Genomic DNA, 23,352 nt, shown 5'->3' with positions numbered 1-23,352 from the left:
AGGAATCAATAAAGTTGTCTTAGAATGTGATAATATTCTATTCACGTTTTACAATTATAATAACTGCAATTCTAATATGACAGCCTATTGAAATTCAGTTATCTGACATCATAAGGAGTTATTAATGTGGAGCTAAACCAATTCCTCTGTGTGAGACTTTGAATATGATTTCTTACTGAGGTTACATAGTCTTTATGTAACTGAACATAAAATATTTATGTGTATTTGGGGCTAAGCTGCTTATTCATTAATGATAATCAAATGAATAGAACATGTAAATTTATTTCAGATCTAGAAAATACAAATCTAAAAAATATCATTTTACAGACAATATTCACCATTTAGTTTATATTTTAGTATGGTCTTAAGCCTATCTTGCACAGAATTATAATGTAACAGAACAACAAAATAGTCTACATTTTAACTTTTGAAATTTCCTTAACTAGAGTCTTACCATATACATCATCAAAAAAAAAATTGTGCACAGTAACCAATTAAACATCTACATTTCAAGAATAGATTGACTATATCTCATAACTGAGACACCAATTACAGTACATTTATCAAAAATCCTTCAAGAATACACTCAGTAGTAACAGTGGTAGCAGTAGTTAAAATCTTAAGTTCTGTGAAATGATCAAAGCAAATGATAACAGAATTTAAAAATTCAGTTAATCATTTATATGTAATGTAAAACCCATGTAACACTACAATGAAAGAAGAAATTACATGGGCACAAGTGCAAAAAAGCAATAGTGTAAGCCATCTTCTCTCTTTGGTAAAGATCAATTAGCAGGAAGTATACCATAGTAATTCAAGTCGAAGACTAATTCATGCTATATATTTTTTTTGTTTTCCTACCATAGGCAGACTTGATGATTTGCAAGCATCCTACAGTAGAGAAATTACAATTCTACTTAACACTGCCCATTTTTTCCTCTTTTAAGTTTAAATATTGAAATTAAAGATAAGGATTTTTTTCTTTCATAAATAGTTTTTCAGTAGTATAGTCTCTTCAGGAATTTAAAAATAAATAGCAAAATATACACAATTTCAAAGATTACATTTAATTTCTTCTAGGTATATCCTGAAAATATATTACCAAAGAATAAATAACTTTGGGTTTCTCAAATATCTGGTAAAATGTCAATTACTCTTACATAAGGAGTTTTCTCTGAGGAATAAGGAAGTACCATTGCTTTTTACAAAGCTTTTACTATACAGGTGGAATTTTAATAACTTTACAGTAAGAATATAATCTGCGATATAATATGGACATTCCTCATTCAAAAGTACAGTAAAAAACTTTCAAAATGAAACCTTCAAAATTTCAGGTTCAAACCTGAGGAACTTCCAGGTAACTACGAAGTTCTCCTGGCAGGACAGGCAAGCTCAGTTGTCTATGTCAGGAGGCTACAATAATAGTAAGGTAATTTCCTCTAGTGGTAGAGCCAAAGCTGTTTTCTACTGACAACATACTAAAAACCAAAAAGGACAAAGTGTTAAGGAAGGGACAAAAGAGAAGGATGTGGGTGAACAACACCTGAGTGTAAGTCATCCCGAGAAAGAAGTGAATTGCCTACAGGGATTTCAATACAACCACAGATTTTAAATAGATTCTTCTTCTTTTGAAGGACTTGACCCTCATGAACAATTGAGGTAACATCAGGGAATTCGCTATTTGAATTTGCAGGTTATCGTCTTACTCAAGCTCCTCCTTCATATTTATCTGAAATTATTACTAAAGAAAACGAGAAAAATGCAGGCAACATCAGCAAAGCAACTAGTTAAAAGAATCCAGCAACTTGAACTGTCATTAGACATTAAAAAAAAATAAAATCTTAACTGCAGGAAGATCTTCTGGAGGGGCAGAGCAAAAGTCCTTGCCTTTTTAGAAGATCCATTTAAGCTGCCAGCAAAGTAAATGCAATTTTGACTGCTCATTTATTCAAAATTCATAAATAACATGTAGATTAACTAACCTCCTATTCACACCCACAGTTAATTTACATAAAATATTAAGCAGAATGCTTTTCTACTCCTTGTTTAATTCCAAGCACAAGATGTAAAAACCAGTTAAATTGCACAGTCCAGCCCTTATCTCTGCAAACCTCTATCTGATCAAGAAAATGCTTTTTGGCATCTTCTTCGCTTTTCCCTACTGTCAGTGCATCCCGGATATATTCAATATCCTCTTTGCTGGTTAATTGGGGCATACCAGTCATTAGCATCATGGAAAACAGGATGATCAGCAGGTTTGTGTGATGTCGAAGAGCTAAATAAGCCTTCACACATACATCCTACAAGAGAGAAGATTTTTTGTTAGTTGATGAGTGAACTGAGAGGGATGGTGTAGGAATTTCACAGGACTCTCACTAACCAACACTACTGAATCACTCGAGTACATCAGAGAGAGGAGACCCAACAGAAACGTTCATCTGAGCAGAAACATGAAGCAAACTTCTGCATCTGTCATTTGATATTCATTCATCACCACACCTTGGGGCAACAGGTACTGTTTTGACGTACAAACTAAAGGCTCTTTTTAATAATATTAACTGCTAAAGCATAAAACCTTAGCTTCACAAAAACTTCAAATTAATTTACCTGTCATATAATCTCTTTCTGTGGCTGTTAAAATAGACAGCAATAATTCACTATCTTTCTTTCCAATTTGTATGTTCCCATTTAAAGACCATAGCTGGCAAGTGATACCGAATAAAGCAGTACCTCCAGGGGACCATTCTTTATTTCATATATACGTCTATTAACTTTGCAGAGGTGACGGGTTTTTTAATGGAGAAGATTTTTCAGGCTTGGTGTTCTGATAAATTTTTCCATCTGACAGTTCTAGTTTTCAAGCACGCTGCCTTGCTGTAGGACTTCTATGTTTATGTACTGTCATACTGGATTCCACAGATATTTTTTTTTATAGCTTTTTCACTTCCACATATAAGTAATTTGTGCTTAACAACATAACCTTTAGAAGAATGAAAATTCTGCAGCTTGGAAAAACATGCAATGCTTTTTAAAAGAATATTTAATGCTAAGTGACTAATACATAAACTGACATTATTATGTCTTATATTAAATTTATTACTCATTTACTTTTAGAAATAACATCTTAAGGAATACAATGCAAAGAAATCAATCATATATAGAAAATTGAGCCTGTAATGCACTAATGTAAAAAGGTTAAAAATATTTCTAAGAAAGTTGTTGCTATTAAAATCAAAGCTTAAGCAATGCTAATTTTTAACCAATTAAATATCCAATTTAATAATTCCAGAAATGTACATGAATTTATTAAATAATTCTTAAGAAATCCAAATATTGTCATGTAAAGTTCCACCAAATCTCATCAGCCCTCTAGAACACAGTTTATTTTTGACAAGGTCTATGGTATCTTTCTTCCTTAGAAACACTAAGTACCCGAATAGTCTTAACATCTATCACTGTTCCTATCAGCAACACCAGGACGACCAACCAGACAGGTTAGGAAGATACTAAGGAAGGAAGATGATATGTTGAAGATCTGTCTGTAGGGTTGTTTTTTTCCTATTGCCTGGGCCCTTAAATCTTTCACTGTTTCCAAATAAACCCTGTCCTGAAATAAGGTCATACTTATGATCTCTAATGTTAGTTTAGCTCTAGTGAAGCAGAAGATAAATCGCAATGGTCAAAGCACAATTTGCAACAAAAAACATCATCATCTTATCACAGGGATTAGTTTCTTTCCATGACACCAAGGGGAAAAGTAAAAAAAAACAAATTCTACTTATGTATTATCAACTTCAAACAGGGAAATCTTGTCACAAGAGTTAGCATGTGTTTTGTTCCCCTTGAAAGGGATGAAAGCTCTTTATAGTTATATCAAAGGTTTTATATTTCTCTATGGATGATGCATCTCACTACTGCGGTGTCTGAGACAGTAAAACAATTATGCAGTCAAGAACCTGGCATCACTGCATCTCAAAGGCAGTCTTTCCAGGAATTCAGAAGATTTAAAAAATCTGTATCTGCCTGTTACAGTTATTTATTCAGACAGGAACTGAATGGAATTTTGAATTAACAACTTCCAAGAAAACTAATTTTTACACTTCTGAGAGAGGCAGAGAGAACTAAAAATAACACATGGTTATGTGTCACGGATATGTAGATGTTTACCATGGGGTTAAGGAGGAAGCTGTTAACTAATCATAAGCCATAGGCAAAATGAGAAGAAACGAAAATCCCATTGTCCAACAGAAAATAAAAACCCAATTATTTTGAGAGCTTGAAACTGTTCAAAGTATTAGTATCCTAAAGGTCAGACATTTTTATAATACAAAGTGTCCAAGTTCTGTTTATAAGCCATCCCTTCCCTGTACAGCGTACTACAAGTAAGTATTTTTCAATCATGAATTGGACACCCTTCTGCTTTCTGTCACCTTTATTTGACAAACACATGAGGATTTGTAAACAAATGGTATAGAAGAATTTGATTAGTACTGAAAATACAGCTGTCTATTATCAAGTCAGCAGAGAATGAAAATGAATGAATTAAATTAAATATAATGAATACAAATGCATTCAAAATCTAATGCAAAAACTAGCAAAGACAATTTTAGGCAAACTAATAATAGGTAGGTGGAGAAAGCTCAAAAGACTACAAAGATCTCAGATGAGGTTCTCTCAAGGGTTTCTACAAGTAAGAAGTGAAAAAATCACATGCACATAGGAGTAAGAGTTGCATGGGTTTCAGCTAAAGGCTGGAAAGGAAATGCCACCACATATGATACTCACAGCAAGAGAAATCTGGACAGTACTAAGGCAGCTGAAAAATTCATAGATGGAACAGAAAAACACTCGTCTTCTCAGATTAAGTCATGCTTAAATACATTTTTTGCAATTAGGACAACAGACCATCAAATACTGCTTCCTACTAAGCATTTCTGTGATGTCATTAATAACCTCTGGCCTCTAATTTTCATTAAACCATCACAGTGAAGACAAACAAAAAGGGAAGCAAAATTTAGATTAAGCTTATAGGAATGAGCATTATTGCTAGTTCCAGAAAAGTTGCCAGGCCACTGACAGCTTTAGAAGTTCACTAATAACAAACTATGCTCTGTTGCAGTGAACAACACTGTTTGTTCTAATTATTTGTCTAATTAGCCTCCTCTGACACCTGCAACAAGAGCTATAGCTAACACATCTGTATGGACTGTATCCAACAGATGACAGAGAAATACTTTTTTTTTTTAAAGTAGATATTTTAAAATATTAAAACCACTGAAGCCTGTAAAAAACAAAGGACTCCTCTAAAGTACAACCTATTTCAATGTAGTTGAAGTACAAATTAATGAGAGATGCTCTTAAAAATTAATGAAGGATAAATGCTGAGACTTTTCCATTAATACATGAATGAGTCAGCAGGCACACTGCATGAATCCCTCAATATTCGGAAACATGATGAAATCAGCCAGTTGAAAAGTGAAGCTATATTTCATTTATTTTTGTACTCTGACTATATAATTAAAACATACTCTTTTTATCAAAAAATATGCGATGCAGATCTTGCTCTGTATTACTATTTTACTTGTATGGAAGTATTTTAACTTTTTATTGGTGTTTAAGACAGAAAAGCCTTTCAATGTACTACTGGAATAGAAGTTTATAAACAGTATCTAATGTAGTAGAATTGTACATGAACTTACACATTTTGGTTGGTATTATTGTTGCCTGTGCTTAAATCATCCACTTAAAATGACCAGGTCACATATCACGGTCACAGTTCACAAAGGTAAAGCACATCAATCACCTTTCATCTGGTTAACGACACCAGCAGAAATGACACTGGCACTATCACGGCATTCCTAAACCATCCACATTAGTGGGATGGTAGCAGTATTTAGAAACGTGTACCAGACTAACAAAATGTGTATCCAGTCAAATCCAGGAGTGTATGATGAAGGCATGGCTTACGGAAGAGAGGTTAAGACCAAAATCACCTCCTATGGCTTTTGGTATTTGGGCTGCTGAAGTAAAGGTCAGATATTCTATAAAAAGCTGGACGATCCATCACCTCACTGCGGACACTAACAGGTTGCTAGCCTTCCAATTCTCCATTAGCGCAGTTTCACATTTTCAGTTATTTTCTGCTTCCAGAACAGAGGTCTTCTATGAAATGACATACCCTAGAGTGGTGTTTCAGCCCCACACTTGCACACAGCTTACAGCTGCAGCAACAGTATCTTTCCTGTAGGTAGCACAGCTCACAGGCTTCTCTGAGAGCATGGGCTCAGCATTCCCCTCCCACAGCAAAACCACCCTGCTTTTAAATCTTTTGAGCTACAAGCCTCCTTCGAAACACCTGCACTGTGATAAAACCAGTCCTTGTGCAAAACTGACTCAAAAAACGCAACTGGTCCTTTAGTTATTTTCAGATGTCTGGGCTCAAGGATGACAACTGCTTTGCTGTTTGCTGTCCAGTCATGTATATCTTCAAAGTGACATATTCACTATCCTTAATTAGGTACTCAAGTTAGAAAAACAGACTCCTTACAAGGACAGAGAGACTGGTTCATCCACGAGAAATCCAGAACACCTAAGTCAGGCTTTTGCTTTGACTCACCCTCTGGAGGAAACTTTTTCTTTTGATATTATAGGGAACCTGCTTTCTAAATCAGGCATTTATTTAAAGAATTTAAAGACCCTAATGATAAGCACAGGAGTAACACCGCAGACATCCATTTACTCCTGCTCAGCCATGCTCTAGCCATTTCATTAAACATACTAAAGAACATTTTGCTTTGCTCCCTCCTTGGCCAGGTCCTACACAAGCTTGAAAAATAGCAACTGTTTTGGAGGGGTTCAGTTTCAAAGAGAAGCTGCAATGGAACAGATCTTTAACACCATTCTTTTCTTCCAGAGCGTTAAGTCCATCCACTTCACAAAACCAGAACCTGACACTGCTTAGGGTCACTGCAGATTTCTATTCAGATGCACTAGTCTCAGCCCCAGAACAGGAAGGCAGAATCAGGAGGGAATAACACGATAGAGCCAGCTGAGGAATGCCTCGCACCTGCTCGTACTACACAAAAGGCTCTGCTCAGTGCTTTGAGTCTCCTCCAACTGCACAAATACTGAAGCCCTCTACAAAGTATTTTTAATCAAGACAAGAAAGGACAGCCTATCTGGTCAGCTACTAACTGAATCTTTTCATTGTGGCTTTGTTGATGTTTGAATTCTAGTTCCCATAATCCTACTGATAATTTTTGCTCTTAGCTTGGCCTAAAATATCTTGGAATTGTATTATTATTCAGTAAATTTTATTAACATAATACCCAGGAGCCTAGACCTTTGGATACTAAGGCACTAATGTTCATTTCAGAGGGTAAAAAAACACTGCTTAATTGATTTGCAGCTAGATATTCACTCTTTACCTGAAATTTATGGAAATGGAGACTTGTCTTCTTTCCAGAAGTCCCCATGACAAACAGAAAATCTGGAGTCAGCACAAAAGGAACTCTTTCTTTATTAATTCCAAGGAAGCTTTTATAATTCCCAAGAATATGACCGAAATCAATATGGAAAAGATTACCTTTGTAAAGAGAAGAAGTCACAGTTAGGCTCAAATACAATAATCTGCCAGGAACACTTACTTGTATCGACAGTAATTCTAAAAACTCTTTGTTGGGGTATACACGATTACTCTTTAGTTCAGCAGAAAAGACTGTTCTCTCTCTCTCTCTCTCTTTTTGTTTAAATATATAATTCTGTCCTTTTGGCAAAGTTACTTTTTTATTTCTCTTTGGCAGTTGTTAAAAACCTGGCAGAACTGCTGTATTTTCTAACCATACACTTAACAGCTTTTCAAAAATCAACCAAGGAAAGCTTGTGCCGCAGATCCTTAACAATCACCTCGCAGTACACCACTACATGGAAAAGGCTGTGGATTACATTTCAAATACCCATGGGATTCTGGTGCTATCCAGCTCCTTGGCTTCAGTCACTAGAACATGCTTCTTCCTCACAGACCTGCATTACTGATTTCTAAACCACTCTGTACCGTGCATTGTCACCCTTTGGATAACCTTGAGGTTGTGTCAGCTCCCAGGAAAATGATGAAAAACTCCCCTTTTAAGGGCCACTACACCTACAGGACTGGAGCGTGCCGCTGCTCTTCAAATTACTTTATTACTTTCACTGGCAGAAAAGATGTAAGGATAAAAGAGTATGATTACTTAAAAACATAGATTTGTAATAGTGGTACATGTATAAAAAAAAAGGTAAGACATCAAATGATGTAAGGCGAGACTTAACACTCATCCAAGTGTTACATCCTTCAAAATCCTTCAGTGGATATCCTTCAGTGGAATATCCTTCAGTGGAATATCCTTCAGTGGAATATCCTTCAGTGGAATATCCTTCAGTGTTCCAGCATTTCAGCCAGTTTTTGAGTCCTACCCACCTACCGAATCTGACACGCTCTGTAGACCTCTCAGACTGAAATCCTTCTGGCTTCTGTTGCTCAAGACAGCTCCCATTAAAGATTCTAAGGCAAATCTGCTCCTGGCCACAACAGAATAACCTTTCTTTCTCTGTCTCTTTTTCTACTGAACTGTCCCTTATTTTCTGCCAATGGCCACTAACATCGCATTATGTTATATATAATGCTGCAATTAAAGCATTTTCATGTCTTCTTGTCCTCAAGGAGTTCTGGGGAACTTTTTTACTGTACTCTTCAATTAGCTCATTTCTGCCTTCAGGGTACATCTTCTCTCTAACCTTCAACTGGTAAAACTTTAACTATAATATGATTAATATTAAATATACAGCCTTCTAACTAAGCTCAAAAGTATTTTCTGTCTCTTAGCATTATGTAAAGACCGCTTATGAAGTAAGGGGATCATGAAACTGGAAGTGAATTTCTTAGACTAAATAAAACTCCTCCATATGTATTGCTCATTCTGGGGTCCTTTCCAGGGCTTCCAGAGGTCAGTAAAATTAAGGATGAACCAACGTGTGGCAACAGAAATAATTACCAAAGTTTGTAAAATTGCAGTTCTTCTGGGAGGATTGCAACCATCCCACAGACTCCAGTAGCAAAACAAATACATTCCATGTACGCTTACCTTCTAGGATTTTTTACAAAGGTACATAAATCAATTATGTTCCTCAGAGTGAAAATAGTCCAGTAACATCTGAATTCTGACACAGACACAGTTCCACTGAACGCTGTCAGAACCACATCCACACTTCAGACAGGTGAATAGCTGTCTGCTTTTTAAAGTTTTTTAGCTTTTAGATCTTAGATCTAGACACTAAAAAAAAAATATCAGTGTTACTCCTCATGAGTTAGTCTGTAACAAAGTTGTCCTTTGAAAAGAATGCCGTTATGAATGGTAAATAACTAGAGCCAACCTGAAGGCCAAAAGGGGTGCCTGTACATTTCTATGTCACAGGAGGAGCTGAACTTGTAAGCAATGCTGACAGAACTGGATTGTGTCTCTTCATGCACTGTTAAATACATTATTTATTAAAATGAAAGATAAATCTAGCGAAGTCCCACTTCTATGAAATTCTCAAAAAATAACTCACCTGTTTCTGTAATCATAATGTTGTCATTGTGCCTGTCTCCTATTCCAAGTACAAAGGTTGCCACGCAGTATCCAGCACAAGAATAAACAAATCTTTCCACAGCTGCCTGAAACTAAAAACAAATCTTAGAGATGCTTAATACTTCGATGCTAGAAACTAAATTCAGTCATTCTCAAAGTCATGTACCCTTCTGTCAACACGTACCTATCAACAGTTAGACAACCTGTCCTTTAAAATACACTGTTGCACAGCTGGGATTACCGTGTGAGAAGGCTCCTATCCCTTAGCACAAATAAAATAAGCATATAGTTGTTTACACTTTATGAGAAAAAAAGCTGTCAGAAAGCTCTAGTAGGTCAGTGGACCTACATAAGCAAAGGAACTGTGAGCACCCAAACCTGTATTTAAGTCTTCTAAAACCACACTGCCTTTCAGTGTTCTTAGCTATCCTTTCAATTTGCCCCTCATGTATCAATTCTAAATACTATGGACAAAGGAGTCACTTCTAAAGCATCTTGCTCCTCAGCAGCTCTCCTGCCAGCTAGATGCTAAAGGCTCTTTCACAGACACCTGTGGCTGAGTACAGGGAAAATGAAGGGATTTTTCAAACTCATGTAACACAAAGAAAACCATGTGAGCTCCATGCTCCTAAATTAGTAGGGTGCATTTGAAAATCCTACTTAAAAATTCAAAGAACTCACCTTCTCTTCAATCATGCATCTTTCCTTGAGCCACTGGTTTAGTATTTCATCCTTAAATGCACCAGTGTTGCCAACTGTACTCTGTTGAATTTTGGCAATTGTTGTCGCATCTTTCACAATTTCAATCATTCCTAGAGAAAATAAGAAGGAAGTTATAAGTTATTACATTTATATCAAACATATTATAAATATGCAAAATTAAATTTTAAACTCTGGTTTTAAAATCAACTGCAGAAATTCATAGGTTATGAGCAGAAATTTATTTTACAATCAACAGTGGTTCTTGCTCATTCCCAGCTGAAACCAGCCAGAGCTCGTAACTAGCCTGGCATCCTAAACTCTTCCAGGAGACTTTAAAACCTTTTAAAATGGAAAGAGTCAGATGATGAGTGGGGACCCTCTGCATAAGATTTTTCTCAAGGAGAGGAACTATCTCTTGTTTTGATCCCCTGCAGAAGCCCGTGTACCATTCACATTCTCACCAGCTTCTCTCCAACTTCACAGATTTGAGCAGCTGAAGAGACACTGCAGCACTGCAGCAGCATAGGGATACAAGTGTGGCTAGAGCTGTGGCAGAGGAACAGAGCTGGGCCTCCTGCGATAAATCCAATTTAAGCTTATGTGTGCATATGCACAGAAAGTTCAGAAACACTATGACACAGTGAGGTACAGCAGCAGTATTGCTGATGGAAAGCTCTGGCTGTTGGGGCCCAGAGGTCAGTCCCTAAACTGAACAGATCCTTGCAAAAGCAAATCAGCAGATCACAGGAATATGATGCAGAAACAAGTACTGTTCATACTAACATGGCATGCAATGAAGGCTACAGAGAAAAGCAGAAAGAGAGGCTGCAACACAACTCTGCCCTGCAACACAACTGTGCACTATAGCCAAGACCAGCAAACGCAGTCTGCCCTCATACTGGGCATACCTGTATGGCAGAAGGTCAGATTTTAGTTGCACTTATTTGGTAACTGGAAATACTTTATTTTCTTCCTCTGGTTCAAGTTCAGTAGTGTCTTCTAGGTAAAAGTCTGGCTTCAGCTCCAGCTCAAAGATAAGCAAGCAAACATTTCTTCCCAAAGTGTTTCAAAGCAGTTTCTCATTTGGTTTCAGTTTGACTCTCTCTGAAATGGATGAATTTCTATCTATTCACAGTCCTACTCTTTTGAAATTACTGAATTATGTGCAAATTTTTCAGTAACAGAGTAATGACACAGTAACCTCTTCCTGCCCCTGTCTTCCACACATGGCTGAATTCATAGCTGAATACCCCCGGAGGTATTTCTTCTGCCTTGACAGTGGCCTGGATTTGTTTGTAATAAAATACTGTGGAAACACGACCTCCAAAACCCATCACCAACACCACCAAATTAAAAAGCTCTGCATTTTGGTCTGTGCTTGTCAAGCTCTTGTTTTCCTCCTGGGAGTGAGCTCCAGATTACATTCCAACTGTGGAAAAGGCTTCCCCGCTTGTGCTCACAAATCTCCCTCTACCGGCCAACAGCTCCTGGATTTCAGGGGAGCAGAGCTGTGGCAAGAGGCATCTTCTGCTTCCCCTTGCATTTAAAACTTCTCCCAGGATAACTATGCAGATTAGCAGTGTGAAAAGTCCCCAGCTTTTAAAGCAGCTGTTAATGAAAACCCTTTACTGATCATTCTCCACTGCACTGCCAAGAGTGGTGTAAAACCTACAGAGAATGTTGTGCAGCTTATTCTGCCCAAGTAAACACTTCAAAGGTAGCATGGTAAAAAAAATTATCCGCTGGAATAGTACAGCTCCACTGGCAAATCCTTCTAAATACAGACATGCCTCTCAGTAGGTCTGGTTAGCCCTAGAGGAGGCTTCAGTAACTGGAGAGAGGATCTCAGCTGGGCTGTATTTAACTGGGAGGAAGTAGAGCAGTAAACACACCATGCCACGTGTTTCTGAGGATCTGTGGTACTAAAGCAGGTGACTCTTAAACTAAGTGCCAGATTGAACTTCTCAAAATTTGGCAGTGACGCAGCATAGTAAGTAGTGATAATTGCCTTGCAGAGCCATGAACAACACATGGCCATGTCAAACGGAGAGAGAATAGGGCACGATCTTTTACCAGTCATACACAGAAGCGCAAGTTGCTCCTACAGAGGTCAATTTGGTGGCGCAGTAGAGAGGACGGATGGTTTCCAAAACTGCAAACTACACTGAATGCAGATGTCTCCAGCAGACTAAGCTCTACACAGGAGGGGATGCCAGCCCCAGGTGTAAAACACCAGGCTATTTCCCTGGGCTCAGCGTAGAATGGGGTACCGTCCTTGTGTCAACCCACAGAAACTACCCCAGATTCCATGGAAATGTTAAGAGGGAGGGAAGAAACAGCTTGGGAGAAAACCACATATGAATACTGTGAAAGAACATTTGCATGCCACTACTCTTTGGTTTTGTTCCAAACAAGCATAAGCTCTACATCAAAGTGTCCCACATTGGGTATTACTAATTTAGGCTGCAGGTAATTCTCAGCAAACTGGAGTCTTTATGTAATTAACCATGCTCCTACTGTGGTGCTGAAGAGATGCCCAATTCTTACATCTCCCCCATGTGTATAGGAAAATAAACAATTAATTCCTTGACATAAAAGAATGGAGAGTCAATGAAAAATTCATGAAAGAATAATGCAGTCTGTAACTTCAACATATGAATGCTAGGACTGCAGAATTGCTCCACCTTCCTCCATTGTTTTGATACATTATATTGTCTTGAGATGATTTTAAACAAAATTAAGTCCTAAAAATCTCTCTAAAAATCAGGTTACCTAAAGGAGAGGGGGAAAACCAACCCTCCTTATATCTAGTTAGTATTTTTATATATAATTTTCCATTTCCTTTACTATTAGAATTCTATCAATACAATTTATATAATTTTAAAACACTTACATTAGGAGAAAGGAAATTCTTTTGTGCCACACTACCAAGTATCACACTATCAACGAGTTTGGGTTTTCTACATTGCTGAGATATCTTGAAGTCAAAAAAAAGGATGATAAAAATTCTATGTGGCAATGGATTTCAGAGAGGAATTACATTACAGATGTATATTACAAAGAGTTCTTAATTTTACTGGGACTCAGTTCATTATTGTTCAATCCATAAAACAAAATATATTGCTGAAAAAGAAAAGAACTAAAAAGCTGGACATCACGGGAGACACACAGTATATCATTATTTTACTAATCCATGCAATTACTCTCACACTGCCAGCTACACAGATGACAGGAATTAACAGACTTGCTAATTTTTACACATGTTCAAGCTGTAAGTAAATGGCAGAGCTGTATTTGCTAATCCGTCTCACTGACATGCTGCTTATACCAGCCAAAGCATTTTTTTTCGGCACAATAGCTGCGTTTGCGCATGGCCAATTTTTCTATACTGAGGAGGCTTTTCTCGAGCCCATCGCTCCAGAACTGCTCAGCAGAATTGACTCTATGGCCAGTTTTGTATTATCTGGATACCAGGAAACTCTGCAACGTGGACGTGCTGGGGTACATAATACATAAAAATCCAACCACCAAGAGTCAGTTTGGAGCCATCAGGACGGATAAATTATGCAACAGTTTGGCATTTTTGGATGTCATTGGAGTCTTGCAGAGCCGATCAGGTTGCTCTGCTGTGGTGGGTCGGCCCTGGCTGGCTGCCAGGTGCCCACCGGGCTGCTCTGTCACTGCCCCATGGCACAGGGGCCAGTGGGTCGGGATAGGAACGGGGAGAAATCACTCACCGGTGGGCAGAACAGGTTCTGCTCGGGGAAATTAATTTATACCAAATCAAATCGGAGGAGGATAATGAGAGGTAAAAGCAAATCTTAAAAATACCTTCTCCTCACCCCTCCCTTCTTCCCGGGCTTAACTTTACTCCCGAGTTTCTCCACCTCCTTCCCCCGAGGGGCCGGGGCTGCGGCCGGTCCGTCCCCCGCCGCCTCTGCCGCCGCGGCCGCCTCCGGGGGCGGCTCCTCACACGCCGCCCGGCTCCAGCCCGGGCCCTCCGGCGGGAGCCGCTCCTGCAGGCCCTTCTCCAGCGGGAGCCCTTCCCGCGGGGGGCTGCGGCTCTGCCCGGGCCGCTCCTGCGCGGGGCCCTCCCGCGGGGCGCAGCCCCTCCGGCACAGGCTGCTCCAGCCCGGGCCCCCCGCCCCCGGGGGCACCGGCCCTGCCCGCGGCCCGGCCCCGGCCGGGGCTCCCCGCTGCCGGGAGCTGCTCCGGCGCGGCGCGGCGCGGGCTGCCCGCCCCCGGGGGCGCGGCCCCCTCCGGGCACCCCCTGCCCCGGCCCGGGGTTCCCCCCCGCCGCCATCTGTCCCCCCGCGGGCGCCGCCGCCGCGGCTGAGGGCTCGGCCTGGCCCAGCGGCGGGGCCGCCTTGGAGCCGGCGGGCACGGGCTGGCGGGCAGGGGGGGGCTGCGGGCACCTGCGCATAGCGGCCGCCCCGGCCCGCCGCACACGCCTGACGCCCCAACACGGTACATCTACACAGCATCGGTTCTCCAGAAGCTTTGTAAGCAACTACTCGATTTCTCCCACCACAATTTCTGGAAAATTTCACCTGCACTGCAGGAGCTAATGCCCACTGAGAAATACTGCCTGCGCATCCTCTTGAGTAATGCTTCTGTGTAGTATAGGGTATGAAGGTCAGGAAAAAAACAAATGTTTTGGTATTTTAACTCTTTTCTCTGTTTTATTCTTATCAATACATTAAAACACATCTTGAGTAGGTCACTTTCAGCGCTTTTTCATAACAACAGAGCAACTTGGAGCAGGACCCGAACAGTTGGACTTGCACAGGAATCGCATTGAGTTAACCTAGCGCAGCAGTGAAGGATCATCGGAAGGGCAGAAACCATCGCTAAGAGACAACTGAAGGCTGCTCACAGAAAGTATACTGAACTGCTACTTATCACAGGACTGCAGTGCATACCAGAAAAGTTTTCCTATATGCAACTTCTAGAAATTCAAAATACTGTAGTTATAATCGCAGTGTGATCACGTACCTATTTTGTTCCCTGTAGAAATACAACCATACGGTAACAAACAGAGGTCCAAGGATTCTGCTTCCCAAATGGATTCCATAATCCGAAGAATCTAGTAAAAACAAACATACAAGCTAAGATATTTCAAATTATTTGGACATTACTTACTTGTCTGTCTTGCAGATTAAGAAATAAATACAGAAAGTATGCAGCTGTTCAAGATTATCAGTTACAGAACCAGGGTTTGTATTTTCTCATCTGTCCTGTGCCCAGGCAATCTATACTTTTAATAAAGTATTAATAAATATATTGTATGGTTTCTACATGGGCTGAAATTGAGTACATTAACAGGTATGTCCAGCTTTTTCCCCTAAGTATCCCCCAAAGTTCTAACAAACTTTGTCAAAGCTTGTCAGACTAATCACTGATACCTGCTGATTTCTTTTTCACTTGTTAACTTCACTCATTGTATAAATAAATGATAAAAATGCTTCATCAGAAAAACAGGCCATATTGCACTAAGGAAGATTCTTTAGAACACCAAATTGTGAAGTATGCACGGCACATGGCAGGGGAAAACAGGGTAACAGTATGTACTGGGTCTGGCTGCGATGACGTTCAGATATTCTTCAGAGCAGCTCGCACGGTGCTGTGGTTTAGGCTGGTGACCAAAGCAACGCTGGTAATGTGCTGATATTCCAGCTATTGCTGAACAGTGTTTGCAGAGCATCTAGGCTGCCTGTTTCTCACTGCTCCACTGTGAATAGACCAGGGGTGCACAAGAGGTTGGTTGAAGACATAACCAGGTAGGTGACCCAAACCAACCAAAGAAATATTCCATGTTGAAAAATGTCATACTCAACAATAAACCAGAGAGGAAGGGGGTTAGGTAGGTTAACCATCTTTTGCACAAGAACTGGCTGGGCATTGGCCTACCCATGGGATGTGGTGAGTGACCACCTTTGCATCACTTGTTTTGCTTGCTTTCTCTCTTCTTCCACTTCTCCTTTTCTTACAAAATTTTTACCTCAACTCACAAGTTTTCTTGCTTTTACTCTTCCTTTCCTCTTTCCCCATCCCAGCAGGGTTAACCCAAAGCACAACAACATAAAAACTGTAGTACAAGAAAGAAGATCCAGTTTTTATGTTAGCCTTGCTATACACAGTTTAAAAAACAAAAGACATCCTCATATTTCATATGGACAGTAAAGACAACATATACACACTTCTGAAAAGTAAAAGGATTTTAAAATATTCACGTTACTTATTTTATACATTTTAGCTACCATACCTGTAAAATAAGCATGTCCTGACGTAGGTCGTCTCCGTGTTTGAAGATTATGCCTATGGTTTCATTTGATAGAGCTGTTGGATCTGCACATTTAAACTCGAGCCAGAGGGGCTTCTTCTTAGATGCCATTACTTTACATTTCTCTATCTGTGAAAGACACATTTATTGCTTGCTAGCCATTGTACTCCAACATCAACACAACTAAGCTTTTCACACACCAGCTACAGAGTAGTTTACTGACTTCCAATCAGTTATACCACAAGAAACACACTGAAAGCACATGCAAGCAACGGTATTCAATTGCCACATGAAGCCATACTAAACCTGCACAACTTTTAACATTGTTCATGATAAAGGAAACGCCTTGACTCTCTGAAACTGGATTTAGCTTGGAAATCTGCTTCAGACAGAATAAAAAACCCCCACACTTTTAAACCAGGAATAAGAGATTCTGAAAAAAAATGGTAAATATGTACCCTCACAACAGCACTCTGGCAGGTGCTTTGCAAAACTGAAACATTGTTCAATGCTCTTTACCACATCATCCACCCTTGTGACTTCCAGCAATTTCAGTTATTCCACACTGCTTGATTCAACTCCCTTAGCAAATCGTTCAAATTCATGGGGAAAATGGCATTTGTGAAACTAATTTAACATACTCATTCATAAAATAAGAAAAGTAATTCCCTGTTTAGTTTTATTACATTTTTCATCTTGAGAAATTCAGCATTAAAACTACTGAAATTGCATTATTTCAAATGTTTTCTCAACTTACTATGTCTAATACAACTGCAGTATGTAGTACTTTCTATTCTGGAATTCATGGCCCATTGTTGAACATTACTGTGTACAACAAAGCCATCTAAAATAATAAAAGCAATTGCACATTAGTGTTTGAGAGCCAACAGAATCAATGAAATCAAAGAAAAGTATTTTGGAATATTCATGTTTCATAGATTGGAGTTCTGAGCTTGAAGCTTAAAACAAAAGAGTATTTACTATCCTTATTTTTAAAAAGGAAAGAAGTTGTTAAATCTTTGAACTTACTAGAAACACTGATTTTGCTTCTAATATTTGGTTTAGACTAGTCAAATTTCAGGGTTTGAAGATTATGGACAAGTAGCACTTGCTAGAATAAAGATGAAACAAAAGCTTACTAATGCAGTTTGCTATATCAAATGTTTTTGTTTATATAGTTTGGAAAAAAAAGAAAAAGGCTCTAACCCATCTATTCTTGGACATAACTACTTTCCATAGCAAATCTACTGCTTCCTTCATCTAGGAAGGTGTTGGTAGGGCTGAATACTTCCTAAGTGAAGGAAAACTAGAAAATCCTGCAAGATCTTTTATTTTGTTTTGAAATCTACTTCCTATCAAGCAGTTGATGATTTTTGTACACAAAAGACTAAAGAGAGAGAAACACAGTCAAGAAAATGGTATTTAAGAAGCCACAAATTCTATATTTCTGAGTAAACAATGTTTGAATTGACTTCTGTACTGACATCACCTCTGTCATGATAAGCTGGGAGGGGTTTAACTCTCTCAGCTTGAAGATAGACTAGCTTATAGCCTGTCAAGGCACAGGTTTAAGTAACAGAAAAATGGCCAGATCTAGACAACTAATACCCAACTGACTACCCTAATATTCAGCAACCTGTTCCTTAGGTGGGATGGTTTGTCGTCCTTTGCTAAGGTAAAAAATCAAGGGATTCTTTTCTTTTAGGCTCCTTGCTGCACATCAAGTGAACCCAAGGTGTGCTTCTTTACCCAAACATCACATTGCCTAGCAGATGCATGAGCCAATTCCTTTCACAACACATCTGCTGATTTATTAATCTTATTTTTAACTCTGAGTCAAAACTATCCACTGCAATCTCACCACAAAACTTGAGGCAGCAACACAGAAAACGCCAAGTGTTTCTTAATGTATTTCTAACAAAATCTTAATGTATTTTCTAATCAAAGCAACAAAAGCAACATAAGCAACATAGAGATATTGAAAAATCAGAAACAGATAAGGTAGACGTTTTTGCTGCTAAGATGTCTGGACCTAAACATTAATGACAGATATAAATCAGGGCAAGACAAAGAAAGTAACTGGAAGAACAGAAACTGAGTATCCTAAAGCCCCTGAAGTCAGATAAAAGAGTGATACAGGTATTAAATGTAAAAAAAGTGTCAGTTACCTGGTTAAATCCTGGATTAAATGAATGGAAAAATCGTAACTGCTGTTTAATGTTTAGGAATTTATGGGTAGTTGCATTTTTTTTAGCGCCTGGTGGCATGTCATTACATTCAGAAAAGTACTAATAGCTTTAGGAATAAAAACTTTCTGAGACCATGAAATGTCATTATAGTCTCAGTAAAATAAGACCTTTAGACATATTAGCAAAGTTTTTTTATCCAGTGACACATACTTGCAAGTAGGAGATTTTTTTCCAAAAGGGTTTGTAGAAACGCAGAATATACTTACCACTAGGGCTCCTGCTCTTAAACCAGGATCATATGGAACTCTAAAACTTTCTGGAAGTTTGCTGCTCTGTAGTTTTTCAAGCTTTTGCCTCAGCTGTGCAATAACTGCAATTACAAGTAAGACAACACAATGAAATCAAAAGTTGGAAGGCAAAAAAAGCTCATAGAATCATATAGGTTGGAAAAGACCTTTAAGATCACCAAGTCCAACCATTACAGGTAACCAAACTTGTTAACCATGATGATTTAGCTAAAAACCTCCTCTGTTAAGCTACTTTTTAAATTGTTCTCCTCAAGGATCTTCTGATTTGAGGAATGGAGGAAAACTCTTTTAACTTACACTATTAATGGCCAGGGCTGTTTCAGATACCTAAAAGTAAAGTCTTCAAGCACCTCACAAAGTCATGTGCCCTCTACAAAGTGTTAGAAACACTGCACAGCACTTGGTGTTCTTCTGAAGACTCAGGAGATTACATTAAAATGTCACCTTTTGTTTAAACAACAAAACAAAACACAGTATAACACACTAAAAAATATTTTGCCCTTTTTCCTTTCCAGCCAAGGAGATGATGATCTATCTACCAAAGGCTCAGAAGGAGGCATTTAAAAGCACCTTGCATTTTCCAGTATTATTTTGACACATCTTATTGCTCTTGCAGATAGACTCCTGGCTTTTGAATTCTTGGATTCAATTATATTTCATTTATAAGGCCTCCAACTATGGAGATACTGAATTTCCTGTCCTCCTAAAACTAGTTTCACAGTGCAGCCTTGTTAATCTCACATTCCAGTAAGAAGAAAAAATGTTGTATATTTATAAAAACAAGAATTTTAATGATCATATATGAACTGAATCTTTTCACTCAGAACCTCAAGCTTCTAAATCTTCAGCTTAGAACAGTATGCATCAAACTACATATGATACACTTTGTTCATCAACAAAGACTTGTACACTGGTCTAAAAGAAACTGCAGCTACACAGCAGAGGCTGCATATACATGTTCAAGTAATTTTGGAGATAAAAATTAAAGAGCAAAAAATTTGTAATAGGAAATGGACCTAGATATCTTAATATACAAAATTCTAAAATCATACAGTCATAGAATGGTTGGGGTTGGAAGTGACCTTTAAAACTCATCTAGCCCAATCCCCCTGCAATGAGCAGGGACACCTTCAGCTAGGTCAGGTTGCTCAGAGCCCCGTCCAACCTGACCTTGAGTGCTCCCAGGGATGGGCATCTACCATCCCTCTGGGCAACCTGTTCCAGTGTTTTACCACCCTGACTGTAAAAAATTTCTTCCTTGTATTTAGTCTAAATCTACCCTCCTTTAGTTTAGAACCATTACCTATTGTCCTAACACTGCAGGTCCTACTACAAAGTCTGCCCAGCTCCGCAGAGCCTTCTCTTCTCCAGGCTGAACAACCCCAACTCTCTCAGCCTTTCCTCGCAGGAGAGATGTTCCATCCCTCTGATCATTTTTGTGGCCTTCTCTGGATTTGCTACAACAGGTCCATGTCTTTCCTTTGTCCAGGACTCCAGAGCTGGATGCAGCTCTGCAGGGGGGCTCTCACCAGAGTGGAGTAGAGGGGGAGAGTCACCTCCCTCACCCTGCTGGCCACGCTGCTTTTGATGCAGCCCAGGATATGTTTGGCCTTCTGGGCTGTGAGCACATATTGCTGTCTTATGTCCAGAAAATGAAGACATTTCAAAAGCTGCTATCAATTTAAAAAAGTCAAGCCAAAGGGATTACCTGAGAACTCAAACCACAAATGTTACATCTATTCTAAAGGCTTTTAGAAAAGAACTACCCAGCAGTGCCAGGTGACTAATGTGGTATCATTTCTGGTAAAACATAAATAAATCTGACAGCAATATATAGGAGCTAGTGAGTGGACTTTATAATCAGCCATCTTAAAAAAAACCAAAAACTAACCCACCCACCCCCAAACAAACCAAACCCAAAAAAAACCTAGGTTGTAGTAACTTGGGTTACAAAACAGCTTTCTAAAATGTTACTATTGAATTCCTAGACAAATCCAGCTTTATTTCAGTAAGTCTCCTCATTGTAATATAATGTAATTTGAAAATTGTATGCCAACCAATTGAAGCTAGTAAAGATTAGGAATTAGCTGATTTTAAAACACAAGTGAAGGCGCTTGCTAAAACAATTTTCAAGTTGATCTGGCTTAAGAACAAAGTGCTATGCATTTCAAGAGAAGAAACAGTTGCATAGACACATTCTTGGGAGACAAATCATCTAACAGAGTGGTGATGAAAGCAGATAAACCTATGTAACATTAAGATCTTAAGGATTTATTTAAGACTACTCTCTGTGTTCAAACATAAGCAAAGAGATTACATGGAAAGCGAAAGAAAGTTTGACAGCATTATTGCTACTGGACTAGTATGGACCTAACAGGAAAGAATGTATTCTTTTAAAAAATCCACAAATACTGGAGGAAGAGAAATATACACAAGAATTAGATGAGGCTGCATAGCAGAATGAAGTGAAACAGTCCAAAACATTCAGACTGAAAACATAAACAACGACGAACATTAGAAATGATAGGGAGGAAAAAATGTAATAAAGAAGAAATTTTAGGATATACATTTTTTAAAATGTCAGAAGTACAGAGTGCCTGTAGGAAAAATCATATCCTCAATAATCTGAGAATAAATTAAATTAGATATAGCATTAGTAGGACACTCCACAGTTTCAGGAAGCCTTATTCAGTGAAAATGACAATTATATAAGTCATCTTTCAATGTTCTGCTGTACGTTACATGCAAAGATTCTTTAACTTCAAAACCTGGTGGGTGTTAATGTGATTGCTTTTCCTTGAAACTTTTCTTCTTTGCCCACATACCTCTCAAAGATAATGTATTATGGAAACCACTGCTGTTACGGACATGTCCATCTGCAAGGCTGTAAAGTTTCTTTCCAAAATACAGGATTCTGACCAAATACACTTAGATAATATAGCATTTTAAGATAAATTTTAGAAAGTTGTTTAGAAAGAATATTTTATATGGGGGTTCAGTAAGACCCCTAACTCATACTATGTGGTAATGTTAACTGGTATTACATTATATATTGAAGAATAAATGCGTATTTCCTCCAATATTTTTTTAAACACCACCACAGCCACTTCTGCATAACCAGAGTGGAAAGGCTTTCCAAACCAAGGATTTCCTGGGCTGGAACATACCAGGCTGAACATGCAGGAAGAGCTGGTCTCTCTGCAGCTTTTAAAATTTGAATATTGTCGTATGTCTTCTCGTATTTACCCCCAACATCAAGCAGCTAACAGGAATGATGACAAACAAGCTTTTAAGGAAGTGTGGGGGGAAAAAATAAAGGCAGGCAAAACCCAGAGGTAAACAGACATTGCATAACCTTACTGTGGCTTCCAAAAACTAGAAAAAACAATACCACATCTGTGTCTCACAGGACTCCTATTCAGCATATCGCAAAGCCCCAACGATATGCTGATCCACCAGCTACTTTTGCGGCATAGCAGAGGCTGTACTGGACTCCTCCCCAGTCCTCTTGCCAAAAGTCTTTTAGTGACTGCTTAGGCAAGGCCGTGTTTCTTGGCAAGTGTCACTTTTCCTCTTTATTTTCCATTAATATTTGTGTCCCGGGTTGTTTCTTTCTTCAGTGCTGGCAGTCAGCTAAGGGTTATGTACAAGAACTTAGCTGTTTCCAGTTTTATGGCGTGAGGTTCAAGAAGATAAGCCAACGCATGGGGAAGTACTGGGTGTCTATAACATTGATATACTTCTCCTTTTGGGGTGGAATGAGCAAACAGTGTATTATTGGTTCAATCACTAATAACTTATTACATTGGCATTTTAAAAGAAGTAATAATGATGCCCTTTGACAGTAATTTATCCATTAATTTTCTAAATAAACAGTGCAATTTGCTGCCTAGATTTTTACACCTAAAGAGAAAAAGCAGTATTATTACAAAGAAATGCCTGTTAGCAAATACCTTGAGAAGTGACATCATACTTCTCTGCAGAAACTGATTTTATCTCCATTGTGACTTTATGCAGCAATTCGATTACTTGGACCTGCTTCATGAAATCGTGTAGCATTGCTTTTCCACAGCCCCTAAGATAGGCTTCTAGGATGACTGCAAACCTCTGCTGGTAATGCATGGACTGGGCAATCTCACTTCTTAAGAACCAAAACAAGAAGTGACCAATTCTTTTGTTCTAGAGGTAAAGAAAAATACTACAATCAGCACACATTTCTTGACAAAGGGTTTTAATAATGCCATAACTTCAGCGCAAGTTGGCTG

General features: G+C 38.8%; 1 protein-coding gene across 5 annotated transcripts in view; it reads right to left on the bottom strand.

Moving 5' to 3' along the window:
• Positions 1 to 262: 262 nt before the first annotated feature.
• The window catches only part of PIK3CG (phosphatidylinositol-4,5-bisphosphate 3-kinase catalytic subunit gamma), a 35,955-nt gene continuing 12,865 nt past the window's right edge, over positions 263 to 23,352 (bottom strand). For 3 of the 5 annotated variants that reach the window (XM_056339841.1, XM_056339842.1, XM_056339840.1), the window contains exons 4-11: positions 23,041 to 23,266; positions 19,046 to 19,149; positions 16,573 to 16,719; positions 15,303 to 15,393; positions 10,287 to 10,417; positions 9,586 to 9,697; positions 7,428 to 7,585; positions 263 to 2,300 (exon numbers count right to left, since the gene is read on the bottom strand). In XM_056339841.1, the coding sequence (XP_056195816.1) occupies positions 2,019 to 2,300; positions 7,428 to 7,585; positions 9,586 to 9,697; positions 10,287 to 10,417; positions 15,303 to 15,393; positions 16,573 to 16,719; positions 19,046 to 19,149; positions 23,041 to 23,266 (1,251 nt within the window). In that variant the 3' untranslated portion in view covers positions 263 to 2,018. Of the gene's footprint in view, positions 2,301 to 7,427; positions 7,586 to 9,059; positions 9,309 to 9,585; positions 9,698 to 10,286; positions 10,418 to 15,302; positions 15,394 to 16,572; positions 16,720 to 19,045; positions 19,150 to 23,040; positions 23,267 to 23,352 lie in introns of those variants that run through there. The other 2 variants (XM_056339843.1, XM_056339844.1) reach the window with 2 other exon arrangements.

The sequence above is a fragment of the Falco biarmicus genome, chromosome 5 (genome assembly GCF_023638135.1).
Source record: "Falco biarmicus isolate bFalBia1 chromosome 5, bFalBia1.pri, whole genome shotgun sequence".
Taxonomy (NCBI): Eukaryota; Metazoa; Chordata; class Aves; order Falconiformes; family Falconidae; genus Falco; species Falco biarmicus.
This window is presented reverse-complemented; position numbering and strand designations above follow the sequence as displayed.